The 21,350-nt window shown below is 43.7% G+C and overlaps 1 protein-coding gene across 3 annotated transcripts in view; it reads left to right on the top strand.

Moving 5' to 3' along the window:
- Positions 1-19,265, top strand: part of creb1b (cAMP responsive element binding protein 1b) — a 106,270-nt gene extending 87,005 nt beyond the window's left edge. For 2 of the 3 annotated variants that reach the window (XM_070876194.1, XM_070876193.1), the window contains exons 5-8: positions 1,703-1,842; positions 10,461-10,643; positions 12,863-13,019; positions 17,769-19,264. In XM_070876194.1, coding sequence (XP_070732295.1) covers positions 1,703-1,842; positions 10,461-10,643; positions 12,863-13,019; positions 17,769-17,913 — 625 coding nt within the window. In that variant the 3' untranslated portion in view covers positions 17,914-19,264. Of the gene's footprint in view, positions 1-1,702; positions 1,843-10,460; positions 10,644-12,862; positions 13,020-17,768 lie in introns of all 3 variants that reach the window. The other variant, XM_070876195.1, reaches the window with a different exon arrangement.
- Positions 19,266-21,350: the final 2,085 nt, after the last annotated feature.

Raw genomic sequence — 21,350 nt, 5'->3', positions numbered from 1 at the left:
AAGCTAGAATTGAAGGAACACTGAGTTCTCAAGAGGGTTGTCGGGCTGGTGCAGGTTAGAGATATGGATCTTGAAAGGGCTGATTGGAAACAAAAAGTACTCCCTCTTGCCTCTCAGCCCTGCTTTAAATTTAATGTTACTCGAGGTAGACCTGGCTCCTAGCCAGTCAGATGCATCTATTTCTGTATCAATTGCAAATTCAGCTTGGAAATGTGATGTGCAGTTTTAATTACTAACTAAGGTATATGGAGAAGAGCTTTGTCTGAAATTGACATAATCTATTGTTCACACAGTTTGGCAAAAGGTGTTAGAATATAACATTGTTCGTCTCCTAATGACTTACCATTGTTGGAAAACGGCAAATCATTTTCTCTGGCTGCAGTACACTTTAGTAATGTAAAATACAATTTTCTATGTAAGCTAAATCATTTATCATCTGTAGAAAGCATGAAGTTGCATTTATATAGCGAGTTGCCACATCCTTAGGACAATGTAAAGCACTCCACAGCCAATGAAGTACAGTCACTATTGTTATATTGGTAAAAGTGGCAAACAATTTTCACACAGCAAGATCCCACCAACAGCAAATGAGATGAATAACCAGTTAATATTTGGTGGTGTTTGTGAGAGGAAGGCTAGCCACAGATACACCTGTAGTTATACAATAAAAGCTTTCAAATAATCTATAAAAGATTAGGGTAGGTTGAGGAATCACCTTTAATGGAACACATGTCAGTATGTACTGTTCTGGTCAGATGTATGTCTAAATATTCAATTTTATACAAAAAATGTGGTTTTCTCCCCCCGCCCCCTTTTGTATAAAATACTATTCCCTGTCGGGGAGGTTAAGCAGGTAACCAGCTCTGAAGCCTCTTTCTGTCCTTCTTCGTAACCAATCACTAAGAAGTGTGCAAAAAGATTTTTGTGTTTTCTTTGAAATTATTTCCCCATTCACATTTGTGATGCCCTGGCTGAGATTGAAGATTTGAGTCCCCTCATTCCAAACCTCTGATCAGCTGATTTATAATGTACTCAATAACAATAACTTGCATTTGTATAGCACCTTTAACGTCTTAAGACGCTTCACAAGAGAGTTATCAGACTAAATTTGACAACGTGCCATACAAGGAGATATTTGGACAGGTGAACAAAAGCTTGGTTGGCTTTACAGGGAGGGAATTCCAGAGCTTAGGGCCTAGGCAGCTGAAGGCACAGCCGCCAGTGGTGGAGCAAAGCAAATCAAGGATGCGCAAGAGGCCAGAATTAGAGGAACGCAGAGATCTCACAGGAAGGTAGAACTGGAAACGGTTACAGAGATAGGGAGAGGCGGGGCCACGGAGGGATTTGACCACAAGGGTGAGAATTCTAAATTTGAGGTGTTAGAGGATCGGGAGCCAATGTTGGTCAGCGAGCATGGTGATGAATGGACTGAAATCTAGTGATACTCGGCCAGAACAGAATTGACTTTCGAGCCATTTACTGCCATCAAAAAGTATTTCTGGAATACCATTTTGTCCAGCAGCTGTCTGAGTATTTTTTGTTCTGAAATGTTGGTTTCTGTTAAGGTTTATATACATGGTTAAATGTTCAGTTCAGCATGAGATACTTCACTGCTTTGACTATATTTGTAGCTTAGCATGAGTATTTATTGAGTGATTTCCTTTCGAGTCCCTAATCAAGTCTTGTTGCATTCCCTTTTAAGGAAAATCCTGAACGAACTCTCTTCTGACACCCCTGGTGTGCCAAGAATCGATGAGGAGAAATCTGAAGAAGAGTCTGTCCCGACAGTTACTACAATGACGATGCCAACTCCCATCTATCAGACCAGCACCGGGCAGTACAGTATGTACATGTCCTATATCCTTCCCTTACAGAAATACTACAATTTCACTGCAATTAATCGGGGCTGGGAACTTTCCTTTACAGTTGTATGGGGGGAAAATATCCAAATTACAAAGTGACTATACTTAAAGTACTTAATTGGCTGTAAAGCGCTTTGGGATGTCGTGAGGTTGTGAAAGGAGCGATATAAATGCAAGCCTTTCTTTCCTTTAAGTCTTTTTAACATAGAAATTAAAGCACAGGAACAGGCTATTTGGCCCAACTGGTCTGTGTCGGTGTTTATGCTCCACACAGGCCTCCCACTCTACTTCATCTAACCCTGTCTGAATAACCTTTTCCTTTCTCCCTCAAGTACATATCTAGCTTCCCCTTAAGTGCTTCTATGCTATTCATCTCAACTACTCCATGTGATAGCAAATTCCATATTCTAACCACTCTTGGGTAAAGAAGTTTCTCCTGAACTAATTATTGTATTTATTACCTCATAGTTTTGGACTCCCCCATAAATGGAAATAGTTTCTCTACGTCTGCCCCGTCAAACCCCTTCATAATCTTAAAGAACTCTTTCAGGGCAGCCCTCCTTTCCAGAGAAAAGCCCCAGCCTGTTCAGCCTTTCCCGATGGTTATAACCTTTCTGATTTGGTATCATCCGTGCAAATCTCTGTACCCTCCACTGACGCAATATCCTATTTGTAACCTGGAGACCAGAATTGTGCACAGTGCTCCAAGTGTGATCCAACCAAGGTTCTTTACAAGTTTGACAAAACCTCTCTTTTTAATTCTATTCTTTTAGAATTTGATTGAAGTTTTCGAAATGATAAAGGGAATGGACTCATTTGGATAGGTTATTTGAACTAGATAGGGATGAGAGGACAGGAGACCATATAAAATCCATAGAGAGAGTTAGGTTAGATCTGTGTTGTCCAATACATCAGCTACATAACAAAAACAGATTCTTTGGTCATTATCTCATTGCCGTTTGTGGGAGCTTGCTGTGTGCAAATTTATCTGCCGATTTTCCCACATTACAACAGTGACTACACCACTCCAAAAGCACTTCATTGGCTGTAAAGCACTTTGAGACGTCCGATGGTCACGAAAGGTGCTATATAAATGCAAGTCTTTTCTTTACCTGTCGCTAATTTGGGAATTGGGAATACAGAAATGGCTAATTGCATTTCTGATTAGTAAAATTTAAAAAATGACTAATAGACAGCATTGTTAGGCATTTGATCTCAATACTCATATTCACACGTTGAAGAACTTCTACTTTGATCCTTTTGTGCATTTTTTTTGAGTGCTGCTTAGCAATGTTCCCGTTAATTTTTTGGGGACAGCCCATTCAAAATAACGCTCATTGAAAAGCCGGCTGCGTGGGCGGATCAGGGAGCCGCACGTCAGCGCAACTTAAAAGAAGCATTGCCTGTGGGTCAGCTATTTATCAGTGCCATTATTCGCGTTTCAAGTAACAATTACGCATTAAATGAGAATTAAACCCAGCGGTGGTGTCGCTCTTCTAAGTAGTTCACCCTCCATTTAATTCCTATAGCTGTTTCTTATCTGCTTGAAGAATTATTTTTAGTCGCTTATTTAGATCTCGAGGTAAATTATGTCACTGTCAACTCCCAGTTCCTGTGTCAACGTCGCCCTATTTTAATACTGAAACTGATGCAGTTACGACAAAGTTTACACAGGAACTACAAGCCCTCAATTAATATGATTTAGAACATGAGAAAAGGACATTCGGTCGATCATAGCTCGTTCTTCTAGATTTATCCACAGTATTAACCAGGAGAAATAATCACCCTCTCAACTTGAGCAAGCTGAGTAAGTGCTCTTGGGTTGTTCAAAGGTGCAGACAATGGACACAGTAGAGAAGAGAACCCCCCCCCCCACCCCTGAAAAAAGACTAAAAGGAATGGTTCCACTCTGCAGTTTAGTTCCCTTGGAAAAATGTTAACATTTGAGGCAGCCAATGTCTGGGCACATAGTTGGTTGAGATTATTCTAGAATTTGAGCGCATGATCTAGTCTGACACTTCATTAGAGTACTGCATTGCCTGAGGTACAATCTTTCGTATGAGACATTGAACTGAGACCCTGTCTGGTAGCTCAGGTGGTTGTCAAATATGCCACAGCACTATTCGAAGAAGAGCAGGCAGTTCCCCTGGCATGTGAGTCAATATTCTCTCAACAATGACCACCAAAAAAGATTTAACTTGTTTAGATTCATTTTGGTGCTGTTTCTGGGACCCTGCTATGTACAAAATGGCTGCCACGTTTGGCGACCTAAATGTGAGGAATGCCTCACAACGATATGGGATCGGCTTGATGAACCAGTGAGTTTTTTCCTGACCATAATTTTTCGTATGTTGGTATGCAACAACTGCATTTCTAAACAGCAATTTGTTGTATGTGAAGCGCTGTGGGGTGTTTCTGAGAGACCTGATAATGTACCATATAAATACATAGCGTTAACTGAGCATTGCTTTCTAAACCTTTGCAGTCCTTAATCTTTGCCTTAGTAATTATAAAGTAATCTATCTACAGCGCTCCAGTGTGGTTTCTGCTTCAGATTAATCTTTTGCACAGCAGTGCAAAGATATTTACAATACCACATTAGGTTTATCTTTTTGAATGAAGCCATATAGGCAGGAGCTTCTCTTCTTAGTGGTGAGATTTTCAGTCACTATATCACTCTCTCCCTCTCCCCAAAAATTGGAAGAAACCAGTAAGTTTGGAAAGAGATAAATGTGCCAGCTTATCCAGTAGCTAAATTAGGTTTAGTCAGAGGAAGCTAAGTACATTTGCTTTGTAATTGTATTGCATTAACAAGAGTGGATAATCATGTGATAATATTGTCCCAATCCATCGGTGGTTGTGAATTTTCATGGCCACTGCAGTATGACCGCTATAGAATAGAATCAAACAGCTTATAAAGAAGCCATTCAGCCCATTGTGCCTGTGCCAGCTCTTTGAAAGAGCTATCCAATTAGTCCCACTCCTGCTCTTTCCCCATAGCCCTGCATTTTTTCCCTTTTCAAGTATTTATCCAATTTCCTTTTGAAAATTACAGTTGAATCTGCTTCCAGCACCCTTTCAGGCAGTACATTCCAGATCATCATAACTCAGTGTAAAAATAATTCTCAGTATCTGGTTCTTTTGCTAATTGTTTTAAATCTGTGTCCTCTGGTTACTGACCCTCCTGCCACTGGAAACAGTTTCTCCTTATTTACTCTTATCAAAACCCTTCATTATCACACGTCTGTGAAATTCCCTCTTAATCTTGTCTGCACCAGGCAGAACCATCCCAGCTGAAGTCTCCAAATTGTGTGGATGGTCCAAATTGATTCATAGAAAATAGGTGCAGGAATAGACCATTCGGCCCTTCGAGCCTGCACCACCATTTAATAAGATCATTCACCTCAGTACCCCTTTCCTGCTTTCTCTCCATACCCCTTGATCCCTTTAGCTATAAGTGCCATATCCAACTCCCTCTTGAATATATCTAACGAACTGGCCTCAACAACTTTCTGTGGTAGAGAATTCCACAGGTTCACAATTCTCTGAGTGAAGAAGTTTCACCTCATCTCGGTCCTAAATGGCTTACCCCTTATCCTTAGACTGTGACCCCTGGTTCTGGGCTCCCCCAACATCGGGAACATTCTTCCTGCATCTAACCTGTCCAGTCCCGGCAGAATTTTTTATGTTTCTAGGAGATCCCCTCTCATTCTTCTGAACTCCAGCGAATACATTCGATCCAGTCTCCTCATTTGTCAATCCTGCCATCCCGGGAATCAGTCTGGGGAACCTTCGCTGCACTCCCTCAATAGCAAGAACGTCATTCCTCAGATTAGGAGACCAAAACTGAACACAATATTCCAGGTGAGGCCTCACCAAGGCCCTGTACAGCTGCAGCAAGACCTCCCTGGTCTGATACTCCAATCCCTTAGCTATGAAGGCCAACATGCCATTTGCCGCCTTCACCGCCTGCATGCCAACCTTCAATGACTGATGTACCATGACAGCCAGGTTGCATTGCACCTCCCCTTTTCCTAATCTGCTGCCATTCAGATATTCTGCCTTCATGTTTTTGCCACCAAAGTGGATGACCTCACATTTATCCACATTATACTGCAACTGCCATGCAATTGTCCAAGTCACGCTGCAGCCTCTTAGCATCCTCCTCACAGCTCACACCGCCACCCAGCTTAGTGTCATCTGAAAACTCTCAATTCCTTCATCTAAATCATTAATGTATATTGTAAAGAGCTGGGGTCCCAGCACTGAGCCCTGAGGCACCCCACTAGTCACTGCCTGCCATTCTGAAAATGACCCATTTATCCCAACTCTCTGCTTCCTGTCGACCAACCAGTTCTCTATCCACGTCAGTACATTACCTCCAATACCATGTGCTTTAATTTTGCACACCAATCTCTTGTGTGGGACCTTGTCAAAAGCCTTTTGAAAGTCCAAATACACCACATCCACTGGTTCTCCCTTGTCCACTCTACTAGTTACATCCTCAGAAAATTCTAGAAGATTTGTCAAGCATGATTTCCCTTTCATAAATCCATGCTGACTTGGTCCGATCCTGTCACTGCTTTCCAAATGCGCTATTTCATCTTTAATAATTGATTCCAACATTTTCCCCACAACTGATGTCAGGCTAACCAGTCCATAATTCCCTGTTTTCTCTCTCCCTCCTTTTTGAAAAAGTGGTGTTACATTAGCTACCCTCCAGTCCATAGGAACTGATCCAGAATCAATAGACTGTTGGAAAATGATCACCAATGCATCCACTATTTTAGGGCTATTTCCTTAAGTACTCTGAGATGCAAACTATCAGACCCTGAATCCCATCAATTTCCCTAGCATAATTTCCTGACTAATAAGGATTTCCTTCAGTTCCTCCTTGCTAGACCCTCGGTCCCCTAGCATTTCCGGAAGGTTATTTGTGTCTTCCTTCGTGAAGACGGAACCAAAGTATTTGTTCAATTGGTCTGCCATTTCTTTGTTCCCCATTATAAATTCACCTGATTTTGACTGCGAGGGACCTACGTTTGTCTTCACTAATCTTTTTCTCTTCACATATCTGTAGAAGCTTTTGCAGTCCGTTTTTATGTTCCCAGCAAGCGTTCTCTCGTACTCTATTTTCCACCTCCTAATTAAACCCTTTGTCCTCCTCTGTTGAATTCTAAATTTCTCCCAGTCCTCAGGTTTGCTGTTTTTTCTGGCCAACTTATATGCTTCTTCCTTGGATTTAACACTATCCCTAATTTCCCTTGTTAGCCACGGTTGAGCCACCTTCCCCGTTTTATTTTTACTCCAGACAGGAATGTACAATTGTTGAAGTTCATCCATGTGATCTTTAAAGGTTTACCATTGCCAATCCACCGGCAACCCTTTTAGTATCATTCGCCAGTCTATTCTAGCCAATTCACGTCTCATACCATCGAAGTTTCCTTTCCTTAAGTTCAGGACCCTAGTCTCTGAATTAACTGTGTCACTCTCCATCTTAATAAAGAATTCTGCCTATGGTCACTCTTCCCAAAGGGGCCTTGCACAACAAGATTGCTAATTAATCCTTTCTCGTTACACATCACCCAGTCTAGGATGGCCAGCCCTCTAGTTGGTTCCTCAACATATTGGTCTGGAAAACCATCCCTAATACACTCCAGGAAATCCTCCTCCAGCGTACTGCTACTGGTTTGGTTAGCCCAATCTATATGTCGATTAAAGTCGCCCATGATAATTGCTGTGCCTTTATTGCACGCATCCCTAATTTCTTGTTTGATGCTGTCCCCAACCTCTCTACTACTATTTGGTGGCCTGTACACAACTCCCACTAGCATTTTCTGCCCTTTGGTATTCCACAGCTCTACCCATACAGAGTCCACATCATCCAAGCTAATGTCCTTCCTTACTATTGCATTAATTTCTTCTTGAACCAGCAACGCTACCCCACCTCCTTTTCCTTTTTGTCTATCCTTCCTGAATGTTGAATACCCCTGGATGTTGAGTTCCCAGCCTTGGTCACCCTGGAGCCATGTTTCCGTAATCCCAATTATATTATATTCGTTAATAGCTGCCTGCGCAGTTAATTCGTCCACCTTATTACGAATATGCCTCGCATTGAGGCATAGAGCCTTCAGGCTTGTCTTTTTAACACACTTTGTCCTTTTAGACTTTTGCTGTATTGTGGCCCTTTTTGATTTTTGCCTTGGGTTTCTCTGCCCTCCATTTTACTTTTCTTCTTTGTCTTTTGCTTCTGCCCTCTTTTACTTCCCTCTGTTCCTGCATAGGTTCCCATCCCCCTGCCATATTAGTTTAACCCCTCCCCAACAGCGCTAGCAAACACTCCCCTTAAGGACATTGGTTCCGGTCCTGCCCAGGTGCAGACCGTCCGGTTTGTACTGGTCCCACCACCCCCAGAACCGGTTCCAATGTCCCAGGAATTTGAATCCCTCCTCCTGGACCCCTCCTCAAGCCACGTATTCATCTTAGCTATCCTGCAATTCCTACTCCGACTAGCACGTGGCACTGGTAGCAATCCTGAGATTACTATCTTTTGAGGTCCTGCTTTTTAATTTAGCTCCTAGCTCCCTAAATTCAGCTTGTGGGACCTCAGCCCGTTTTTTACCTATATCGTTGGTACCTATATGCACCACGACAACTGGCTGTTCACCCTCCCCTCCAAAATGTCCTGCAGCTGCTCCGAGACATCCTTGACCCTTGCACCAGGGAGGCAACATACCATCCTGGAGTCTCGATTGCGGCTGCAGAAACGTCTATCTATTCCCCTTACAATTAAATCCCCTACCACTGTCGCTCTCTCACTCTTCTTCCTGCCCTCCTGTGCAGCAGAGCCACACACGGTGCCATGAACTTGGCTGCTGCTGCCTTCCCCTGATGAGTCATCCCCCCCCAACAGTACCCAAAACGGCGTATCTGTTTTGGAGGGGAATGACCGCAGGGGACCCCTGCATTACCTTCCTTCCACTGCTCTTCCTGCTGGTTACCCATTCCCTATCTGCCTGAGTAACCCTTGCCTGCTGTGTGACCAACTCACTACACGTGCTATTCACGACATCCTCGACATCGCGGATGCTCCAGTGCCACAGTGCAGTCTGTCAGGAGCTGCAGCAAGATATACTTCCTGCCTGAATTCCCACATAGCACAGGAGGAGCATGACACGTGTCTGGGCTCTCCTGCCATGACATAACCCTTAGATTAACTTAATTTGGCAACAATGTCAAAGGTTACCTACTGATAAGGAAATAAAAATCAGAAAAAAAGATTAAATACTCACCAATCCACCAGCCAATCACTTACCAGCTTGGCTGTGACGTCACCCTTCGATTTCTTTCTACTACTTTGTTTACCTTCTGCCCCTGCACATGTACCAGCTGGCCACCTCGACGCCTCTTATAGGCTTCCTCCGACTGCCCGCTCGAACTCCCGCTGCCTCCTCGACGCCTCTCGGGCCTTTTATAGGCCTCCTCCGACTGCCCGCTCAAACTCCCGCTGCCTCCTCAATGCCTCTAGGGCCTTTTATCGGCCTCCTCCGACTACCCGCTCGAACTCCCGCTCATCCTATTAAATTCTCTTAAAAGGATTGGCACAAATGCCTAGAGGGTGTCACTGTCAATTCTTGAGTCAAACCAAGCCACTTCTCTTCAGTCAGTCTGCTTCAGCCACACTGATTTACCACATTGTGCCTGGGAAGGGAGATAAAACAATAATGAATGTGTGTCCATTCCTGTTGAGAGTGGAGCAGTCCAGTGTTCAGAACACTTCACAAATGCTGTCAGTTTGAAGCTCCAGGAACAGGGCATGATTGAGAAATGAAGGTCAGGTCCCCCCCCTCAGCTTGTTTATTTGAATGCCACCCTGATAGATGCAACCCTTCAAAAATAAATGAAACCTGTCTGTCTAGAAAGCCAATGTGCAAAGACTTGTAGAGCCTATAATTGGAACTAGGGCTTCAAAAAAACCCTCCTAGGAACAGCTGCTGGTCAGTTTTTGAGTATTTTGAGTATTACAGCCCAGAATATTATTAGAAAAAGATGTTCCAATTCTGGTCCCTTGAGCATCCCCTATTTTCATCGCTCCACCATTGGCAGCCGTGCCTTCAGCTGCCAAGGCCCTAAGCTTTGGAATTCCCTCCCTAAACTTCTGCTCCTTTTTACCTTTCTCCTCCTTTAAGACATTCTTTAAAATCTATCTCCAAGCTTTGGATCACCTGTGCTATTACCTCCTATGTGGCTCGGTGTCAGATGTTTGATAATGCTCCTTTGAAACACCTTGGTACATTTTACTAAGTTAAAGGCGCTATATAAATATAAGTAGTTCTTGTTGCAGACTGAAGTTGTTGTTGATTAAAAGGCTGCAGAAATATTCAGATTATATATTTATAGCAGCATTGCCTGCTCCCAATTGCAGATTTACTAATATTAGGGAAGAAAGCTCAAATTAAATTACACTCCCTGCCCAGCCCAAATTAGGACTACTTTTAAAAGTCTCCATTGTAACAAAGAGGCTTCACTGAGTCTTTCTGAATTTAAGTCATTGTTTGATTGCAACTTTCCATTGACCTCATTGTTTGCTGTTGCCAGTTGCTATCACACAGGGAGGTGCAATCCAACTGGCCAACAATGGCACGGATGGGGTGCAAGGACTCCAGACGCTAACTATGAGTAACGCATCAACGACCCAGGGTGGAGCAACCATTGTACAGTACGCCCAGAGTCCCGATGGACAGCAGATCTTTGTCCCGGGCAGCCAAGTGGTCGTACAAGGTGAGGTGTTTTCTCAGGGACTTCTCAAAAAAAAACCTGACGTCCTTTCTAACTTTACAACTCGAGATATTGCGAGTCTCGTGTCTATGTTCTATGATTCTGTGGCACAGCCTATCAATGCAGTGTTTCACCAAGGTTGTTTCAAATGTTGGTTTTATTGTGTGACTGCAGACCTTTATCTCTGTTATACATCCTGTTTTGTATTTGCTAAATTTCGAACCAATTTGACAAAGAAGGGAGGGGAGTTAAATAATGTACCGTGGATTCATAGAATCATACAGCACAGAAGTAAGCCATTCAGTCCATCGTGTCTGTGTCAGCTCCTTGAAAGAGCTATCCAATTAGTCCCATTTTCCCTGCTCTTTCCCCATAACCCTGTAAATTTTTCCCCGTCAAGTATATATCCAATTCCCTTTTGAAAGCTTTCAACACCCTTTCAGGCAGTGCATTCTAGATCACAACACTCATTTTGTTAGGTATTTTTTGAATCGGATGTCGTAAATCAATGAGAAACGTCATGAATTGCTTGGCACTGTGCCACCTGTTGCTGAGAGTGGAGTGGTCAGTGCTCCAAACACTTCCCCATGTGCTGTCGGTTTGGAGCACCAGTGACATGGCATTCTCAAGAGCAGAAGGTAAGGGCTCCCCTCAGCCTGTTTATTTTTTTCCCTCTCTGTTACATGCAGCAGTTCAAGATCTGCTTGAATAGAAAGCCCTCTAGGTTAAGACCTTTGCAGACAGGCTGCTACCTTTTCCATTATGGCACAACTGAATGTTCAAAATGTTTCATTTTCTTTGTTGACGATGAGATTTTTTTAAAGCAATTTAAAGTGAGAGAGGGTTAATGCAGTTACAGATTCTGTCATTAGGTGTTACTAGTGCATTTTTGAATAATGCTTGGTGGAGCCAGATAGTGGTGATAGAAAGTATCATCCGCGATCCCAGCATTTTGACACTTTCAACTCAACATTTGCATCCCTTTTACAAATGGATCCGTTAAATACATATTGGAAGCAACCATGGATCATGAAGGCTTAGGTGCAATGGCCCTCCGGCTTTGTGATTTTTTTTCTTCGAGCTGACTGAAATGATTCGGGGACGAATGTGTATGTAGTTGGTAAGCAAAGTCACATTCAATGATCTTGGAGAGGAAAGGGATATTAGAGTTGAGACGGTAATTTGAAAGAGTGATGGTTGAGGGTAGGCTTTTTGTGGGGGGATCTGTGTGATGGTAATTTTAAGAGTGGTGCCCCAGTAAAGCGAGCCATTTACAATGTTTGCAAGTATGGGGAAAGGATGTGAGGGATTATTGAGAGGTCAGCAGTTGAATGGCGAGGGGATTGAAAAAGTAGATGGATCTCATGGAAGAGGTGGGCTTGGAGTGAGTGAGGGAATTGGAGGCAACATGCAGTCTCTGGCAGGGATGTCCATAGCCGGGTTTTTTTTAAATCCGGTAGCCCAGGAACATTCAGGCCATGGCTGAGGTCAGTTAACTCATAACAACAAAGATGATGAGAATTAAACAGGGAATTTATCCAGCCTGTATAATTGGCAACATAAGAGAGAGGCCTTGACCTGAAAGCAGTGGATTAATACTGGGCACCACACAAGAGTTAGCACATCACTCAGATAATAGGACATTCTGGAGCTCAGATCAAGGTTACAGCTCTTCCCTCAAGTATAACACTCAATTTACACCACCCAAGCAAGTCTATTACAGACTTCACTGTGAACTAAGACCAAGCTCTCTCTATGCAGGAGCTAAACTCATCCCTTCACTCTGGCATACATATTTTCAGCTTTGTCGTGAATTTTAAAATTATGTTCAATATGTAAAATTGCGACAATGTTCAAAACAAAAAATCTGCACCTATCCTACGCTGTATGCATGGTATCAGTAAATATAATTGAAACGCTATACAATACTGTTTTTACATGCAAGATTACTATTTTCTGGTAACTTAAACTTGAGACTTCAAGTATCCTTGGAAAATTATATTTTCTATGTTTATTTCAGATTCCAGCATTTGCAGAATTTTTTTTTTGTATATTAGAAGTTAATATCTGCAGTATTCTGATGTGAATCAAGATAGTTCCTTAAGTAATTAGAGGTCAAGATGTGCTGGCTAGTTCCCTATAGTACTGATACATTAGGACATTGACAGAGTTGACATTTATTTGTTTGTCTGATGTACTCTCTTATGGTGATTTTCACTCAGGTGCCACTGGAGATGTCCAAACCTATCAGATCCGTACCACTCCCAACTCCACTGCCGGCCAGGGAATGGTGATGGCGTCATCCCCAGTCCTGCAGAACCAGCCACAGAATGCTGAAGAAACCACTCGCAAACGAGAAATCCGCCTCATGAAAAACAGGTACTTTTCTTTTCCTCCAATCTTGGAAACCGATGGCTATCCCGTCATGGAAAGATCATCCAAGTTGGTTTCAAGAAAATCATGACTGTGCTCTTCTGAAGGGGTTAGTGGGTAAAGGTGCCACCTGGTGCAAGTCCCAGCTTCCAAGTGCACGTGCGTGCAGCAGATGGCGATGCGGGGACAAACCATGGGCACACAGTCAAAGTGAAGGAATCCGGGGCAGTGGCCACCCTAGGTCACAGCCTATCGCGCTCCCATTGCCCGCATCCTGTGCTGTCCCTCCCGTCCAGTTAGCGGCCACTGCAATGTGGGCGCGTGTGCTGCTCGGCGTCTCTGAGTGTGTGCGGTGTGTGCCGAGGGGAGCTTGCCGGGGGAACAGGAGCACGAGCTGGAGGAGCCCAGGACACCAGATCAGCACCAGGAGTCATACAGCACGTTTGCGGCGGAATTTTTCGAGACACAATACTGGGGCGATGAAGCTACTGGTTTGTGTCACTGATCACATCTATGTCAAGAAATTTCACTGTCAATCTTGGGGAGTCCAAGATAACAAAAGATTCTGGAGATGTATACTCGGATAGCCGTGTGTTTCTGAACAATCTAAACATCTTATATTTTCTCCATCTTTTATTTGTTATACAGTATCCATGGTTTCAAAACCCATGGAATAATAAAACATTTCAATTCAGTCTTTTTTTTAAAAAATTCTGGATCTGTGCTCACGAAACTAATCTCAGCTGAGGTAACAATTGGAACAATTAATCTCAACAACCCTGTGATAGAGGGAGAACAAATCAGCTAGAGTTCCCAGTACTCGTCACTAGACCGTGAACCGGACCGACAATTGTAGAGTGTGAACATCAGATGCGAACAGGATCAGGCTTGACTGTGATGTCCGCCATGGTCAACTCTTGCTTGCACGTAGGACAATAGAAGCTTACGGCATAGCAGGGGTCCATTTTAATGATATCTGACTCAACTACTTCCATATAACAATGCTGTATAAAAAAAATTGCCCTGACCTCTCTTCTCATTCTCTTAGTTTTAAATTGAAGACTCCTTGTCGCTGACCCCTTAACCAGAGGAAATAGTTTTCCCCCAATTATCCCTATCAAAGTGATTCATAATTTTAAAATCTCATCTGCTACAGTGGAAATAGTACCAGAATCTCATAAATATAGGCCCGGATTATGCAGAGCTTACACCCTTGTAAGCCCTGCAAGTTCCAGGTTTCCACATGCACGAAAACCCTGAACTTGCGATCTGTCAAGGATCGTCTTGACAGATCCTTTGAACCGAAAGAAAAATCACTTTCACTGGCGCAGAGTTGAGCTATTTGCCCAACTACTGCCCAGCAAATGCCCACGAAGCCCTTTCGCCTAGTAAAAGCAGGCCTCATTTCACCAGCATGAGGGTTAATATAAAAGATCATTTAAAAATAAAAAATGGTCCACAAACATTTAAAATTAGTTTCTGTAAATTTTGGCCCGGATTAAAATACTTAATGATTTTTCAAAAAATTTAATTTTTACTGTGAATGCTTCATTAAAGGGACTTTTAATTAAATGTGAAAATGGGAGCATTTATTTTTATTAAGAGTTGTGGAAATTACTTAATTATTTGGGGATTCCTCATATGCGAATGGGGATTCTGTTCGTAAATGGAATCCCCATGAACATATGAGCAATCCTCCTTTCTGATTTGAGGACCTGGCCCACATGATCCCAGGGATGCTTGCGAACCCTAAGATGCGTGGGCTTTTATGCTGGCATACGCCTACAGGCCTAGGACCCGAAGCCCAGGAGCCAGCAGGTTGGTTCAAATTTTTTTTGGGTCAGAGGTGTATTCCAGAGGTACATCTCCAAGCACAAATTCAAGCCCAATATTCCCATCCTGATGTGTGGTTTTAATGCCCTTTATGTAATAGGATGCCCAAAATGCAGAGTACTCTAGCTCTGTCCTGACAGTTGTCTTAAATTGATCACAACCTCTTTACTCTTGTACCCTGTGCCCCTATTTATAAAACTCAAAATGCTGTTCACCATTTAATGCCTTTATCTATTTGTACTCACATTTTCAAGGAACTATATATTTGAACATATCTGTCTGTCACTCCACAACTTTCAACATCTTCCCATTGTGTTTATTCTCCATTCCTTACTTTTCCTCAAACGCATTGCCACTTCTCTGCATTAAATTGCATTTGCCTCCCATCTGCCCATTCCTACCGATGTCCTCCATCATCCTCACTGCCAACCCCCCTAGTTTTGCGTCATCGATATATCTGGTGATGCCAATATTTGACAGACCACAGGCCGCCTTACTTGATACCACTTTGAAGTTATCATCGTTAAACATTTTCCCAATTCTTTTTCCTCAATGAAAGTGAAACTCGGAGTACTCCCAATGGGCCCAAGTTTCCCCAGGAGTTGCTCCGTTTTTTTTGGAGCAACTAGATTTTTTTGGAGTAACTTGAAAATCGCAATTCTCCCCATTTAATTTGCTCCAGTGTAAGTGAGTTAGTTAGGTTTTTTTTTAGTTTTGTTTATTTTTCAGAAGGCGGCATTGCCAGCCACTTACGCCTGTTTTAGCCATTTAAACAAGTTTAGCCAGCTAAAAGTTACTCCAAAGTAACTTAGCCCAGCGTATGTGGCCACTTGTGTCCGCTCAGAAAAACCTTGCTGTGAATTAAGAAATCAGCGCAGGTAGCCAGAGATGGGGGCAGGAAGGGAAGCAAGAGGATTTTGCAAAGCACTAAACACCTTCACAACAACATTAAAGAAGCATAAAACCATCATCAATAATAAATGAAAAATAAATCAATTACTAAAAAATAAAAAGTCCTACCTCGCTGACTGCAGCACGCACCGGCAAGCCCTTCGGCCAGGGCTAAGGGCGGGAGGCTCATAACAAGCAGCAGGAGAACCCTCCGGGCTGGTTACCCTGAGAAGGTGGTGGTGGGCCTTCTTGAACGGCTGTGGTGATGGTGCTCCAGCATTTATGGCTTTCTTTTGTCTCTACTGTATGACACTAGCATGAGGCACTGCAAAATCTAACTTAAGCAGTGGGTCAATTCATTCTTGTTGGACAATATAAATAAAAATAAATATGTTGGTCTATTTTGTAGTAGCAATCTTAGAATTCCGCCGCAAATGAGCTGTATGCTGATCTGGTGGCCCGGACTCCACTGCGCATGCGCATAGCTGCCGGCACTGTTTTCGGTGCAGGTCTGTAACTCCGCCCCCCCCCCCCCCCCTACTGTGATTGCCACGCCGCGCCAGACCCTAGGATGGTCCACAGAGCAGAGAGAATCAGCAGCTTCATTTTTGGTGCCATTTTTGGAGTAGAAAGTCGGCCCCCGCACAGGTACGTGCGCTGGAAAAAGGGGTTGGGGAAACTTGGGGCCAATGATTCAGTGCATAAATGCACCGTGTGGTGTGGTGTATTCAACCATACACACCAACCTGGGCTTGAATCCTGGTCCCTACAGAGTTTGCTGAGGTCCCTACAGCGTTTGTTGATTTCAGTGAACCTCAGGAAGAGAAAGAGTAAAGCAGCATCCCCACTCCTGAGTGTTATCCAGTGACCTCTGGCTAGAGTATGCGCATTTGTGGGCAGGGGGTGGGGACCAGGTTCAGACTCAACTATCTATAACTATAACTAACTAGTTGACAGCCTTACACAGAGATGCATAATGGCTACCTGATGGTTAGGCACCAACAATAACTTGCATTTATATAGCGTTTTTAATGTGGTTAAACGTCCCAAGGAGCTTTCATCATCATCATAAGCAGTCCCTCGGAATCGAGGAAGACTTGCTTCCACTCTTAACATGAGTTCTTAGGTGGCTGAACAGTCCAATACGAGAGCCACAGACTCTGTCACAGATGGGACAGATAGTCGTTGAGGGAAGGGGTGGGTGGGACTGGTTTGCCGCAAGTTCTTTCCGCTGCCTGCGCTTGATTTCCGCACGTTCTCGGCAACGAGACTCGAGGTGCTCAGCGCCCTCCCGGGTGCGCTTCCTCCACTTACGACGGTCTTTGGCCTGGGTCTGAGTGGGGATGTTGCATTTTATCAAGGAGGCTTTGAGGGTGTCCTTGTAACGTTTCCGCTGCCCGCCTTTGGCTCATTTGCCGTGAAGGAGTTCTGAGTAGAGCGCTTGCTTTGGAAGTCTCGTGACTGGCATGCGAACTATGCCAGACACGAGACTTCCAAAGCGGAGCTGATCACGTGCGGTCAGTGCTTCGATGCTAGGGATGTTAGCCTGGACAAGGACGCTAATGTTGGTGTGTTTGTCCTCCCAGGGGATTTGTAGGATCTTGCAGAGACATCGTTGGTGGTATTTCTCCAGCAACTTGAGGTGTCTACTGTACATGGGGCTTTACAGGAGCACTATCAAACAAAATTTAACACCAAGCCACATAAGGAGATATTAGGACAGGTAACCAAAAGCTTGGTCAAAAATGTAGGTTTTAAGAAGCGTGTAAAAGGAGTAGGGGTTTAGGGAGGAAATCCAGAGCTTCAGGCCTGGACAGCTGAAGGCACAGCCGTCAAAGGTGGGGTGAAGCAAGAGACCAGAATTGGTGGAGTGCAGAGGGTTGTAGGGCTAGAGGAGTATGCTAGTTTGAGACCCTGCTTTAAAGTGATGGCGTCGGGGGGAGTGGAGGAAAGAGGAAAATTTAGGAGAGGAAGATATTTGTCAGAGGTGGCATTGTCTACTTATTTTAATTCTTCCCTTCCCACTTTCAGGGAAGCAGCACGGGAGTGTCGTCGTAAAAAGAAAGAGTACGTGAAGTGTTTGGAAAACCGGGTTGCTGTGCTGGAAAATCAAAACAAGACGCTCATTGAAGAGCTCAAGGCACTCAAGGACCTGTACTGTCATAAATCCGACTAGCACGCCACTGTCATTCATGCGAATGATCAAGAGACTTGCCCCAAAAGACTATCAGCATGAGCTGGGCGACTCTGCTATCTTTTCTAATGATTTCTCTCCTACACGGGAAAAAAAACAAAAACTGCATGGATGCAGTTCCGGCAGCTGCACGCCCATGCGCCAGGGGATCATGCATCGGATCGCAGGATCCAACCTGGTCAAATCTTTCTTGTTCCAAACTCAAGACAGCCTGGAACCTGGTTTGGACAATTGGAATTTTTCACATGAACATTTTTATATACGAACTAACTTATTGGTACAAAACAATTGTCTAGCGTGACCAGGAAAAATCATAAGCAAACATTTTAGTTTAGTGTCTTCCCCTTCCACCCCTTCCCTTCATTCTTTTTTTCTTCTTGTTGCTCCTGAGCGCAGTATTGTCACGGTCATCCCATTGAGCAGAGTGGGAGCTCGAGTCTGCAACCATGGCCTTGCCTTCATGGCACCTTCAGGTCCATATTATTAAAGGCGCACATTCGTGGGGCGACACGGATGGCTATGCTATCCTCTTCTCACCAAGCCATTTGTAGGATATGCCAGATTACAGCTCAGCAACAATACAAAACCACACCGCACACTGTTGGTAAGTGACTCAGAGTGGTCGGCCCATGTTGGGGCTGAAGACCCCTTTTATCCAGAGAGTTCTGGATACCGAGCGCCTAAACTGCTTCGCTTACCGGCAGTTGAATTAATCGCCTTTTTTTAAAAAAAAAATCTGAGCTTGAATTTTAAAAGTCTTGTTGGTTTGCATTATGTATCTGCATATATTTTTTCCTCTCTAAACGGTGTTGTGATCCAGCCAGACTGTTCTGTCAGTCAAATTGAGCTGACTTAGCCCATGCCCCAAAGGTGGTGAGGCTGGAAGGAATGTTAGTTTTGTATTTATCATTCGACAAAAAAGTATGTGAGGGATCGAATCATAAAACCAATTATTGCTGTAAAACAGCACCCAGAGCAAAGTGGGTGTAAAGCGCTGTTTTTTTTGGGGGGGGTGGGGGGAAGAATAATTGTTGTGAAACTGGTCACCTTGTTTGATGCCTTTGCACTGTATTAATAACACTTTACATTTTTATACTGTATATATATTTCTAAAAGAAGTGTGACTGCAAGGAAAAGAAAACTAGAAAAGGCCAAGGATTTGTGATGCAACCCCTTTACTGCTCAGTAGATAGAGCAGTGCTGTTCCATCAATCTTGAGGTTCAACCCCTTGTCCCCACCCCACAAAATAAACTAGCCCAGTGCAAATTTTAACAGAACAAAGGAGCAATTTTTTTTAAGCTTTTTTTAAAGATGTATTATGAAGAGGATAACAAGACGTGCGATGCAGGGTGTCGCATGAAAGATCTCAGCACACCAATGCGTACAAACGTTCAGTGTCTGGAGCGGGAATAACATCCACCGCAAGCGATCATTTAATGTCTCCCTACAGGTCACAGTGTTGCGATTGCACCAGTTAGGCAATTCTGCCATCCGTTGAGAAGCAGCCTTGGCCAAGGATCTAATTTAGCATAAACTTAGCACTGCCCAGTCTGTCTCAAGGTGTTGTTACAGAGTCAGCTCACTGCAGCCTAAGACACTTTTTGACATTTAAGACAGTCAAGCATGTCAAGTGTAGACAAATTCATCTGTTAGTGCAAAATGGAACAGAAAACTAGGAGGGGAGAGCGCGAGTGAAAGAAAGAACTTGCATTTCTATAACGCCTATCATGACCTCAGCACTTTACAGCCAATAAAGTACTTTTTTGAAGTGTAGTAACTGTTGTAATAGAAAATAGGTGCAGGAGTAGGCCATCCGGCCCTTCGAGCCTGCACCACCATTCAATAAGATGATGGCTGAACATTCCTTCAGTACCCCGTTCCTGCTTTCTCTCCATACCCCTTGATTCCTTTAGCCGCAAGGGCCATATCTAATTCCCTCTTGAATATATCCAATGAACTGACATCATCAACTCTCTGCGGCAGGGAATTCCACAGGTTAACAACTCTCTGAGTGAAGAAGTTTCTCCTCATCACAGTCTTAAATGGCTTACCCCTTATCCTAAGGCTATGTCCCCTGGTTCTGGATTCCTCCAACATCAGGAACATTCTTCCTGCATCTAACCTGTTCAGTCCCATCAGAATTTTAAATGTTTCTATGAGATCCTCTCTCATCCTTCTAAACTCCAGTGAATACAGGCTCAGTCGATCCAGTCTCTCCTCATATGTCAGTCCTGCCATCCCAGGAATCAGTCTGGTGAACCTTCGCTGCACTCCCTCAATAGCAAGAACCTCCTTCCTCAGATTAGGAGACCAAAACTAAACACAATATGCCAGGTGGGGCCTCACCAAGGCCCTGTACAACTGCAATAAGACTTCCCTGCTCCTATACTCAAATCCCCTTGCTATGAAGGCCAACATACCATTTGCCTTCTTCACCGCCTGCTGTACCTGCATGCCAACCTTCAATGACTGATGAATCATGACACCCAGGTCTTGCTGCACCTCCCCTTTTCCTAATCTGCTGCCATTCAGATAATATTCTGCCTTCGTGTTTTTGCCCCCAAAGTGGATAACCTCACATTTATCCACATTATACTGCATCTGCCATGTATTTGCCCACTCGCCTAACCTGTACAAATCATCCTGCAGCCTCTTAGCGTCCTCCTCACAGCTCACACCGCTACCCAGTTTAGTGTCATCTGCAAACTTAGAGATATTACACTCAATTCCATCATCCAAATCATTAATATATATTGTAAAGAGCTGGGGTCCCAGCACCGAACCCTGCGCCACTCCACTAGTCATTGCCTGCCATTCTGAAAAGGATCTGTTAATCCCGACTCTCTGTTTCCTGTCTGCCAACCAGTTCTCTATCCACGTCAGTACATTACCCCCGATACCATGTGCTTTGATTTTGCACACTAATCTCTTGTGTGGGACCTCGTCAAAAGCCTTTTGAAAGTCCAAATACACCACATCCACTGGTTCTCCCCTGTCCACTCTACTAGTTACATCCTCAAAAAATTCCAGAAGATTTGTCAAGCATGATTTTCCCTTCATAAATCCATGCTGACTTGGACCGATCCTATCACTGCTTTCCAAATGTGCTGCTATTTCATCCTTAATGATTGATTCCAATATTTTCCCCACTACTGATATCAGGCTAACTGGTCTATAATTACCCGTTTTCTCTCCCTCCTTTTTTAAAAAGTGGTGTTACATTAGCTACCCTCTAGTCCATAGGAACTGATCCAGAGTCGATAGACTGTTGGAAAATTATCACCAATGCGTCCACTATTTCTAGGGCCACTTCTTTAAGTAAGGGCCACTTCCTTAATGTAGGAATCATGGCAGCCAATTTGCGCACAGCTAGTTCCCACAAACAACAGTGTGATAATGGACAGATAATCTATTTTAA

This window comes from Pristiophorus japonicus, chromosome 3 (assembly GCF_044704955.1).
Source record: "Pristiophorus japonicus isolate sPriJap1 chromosome 3, sPriJap1.hap1, whole genome shotgun sequence".
NCBI classification, from domain to species: Eukaryota; Metazoa; Chordata; class Chondrichthyes; family Pristiophoridae; genus Pristiophorus; species Pristiophorus japonicus.
Note: the sequence above shows the minus strand (reverse complement) of the source record. Positions and strands in the feature narration are given on the sequence as shown.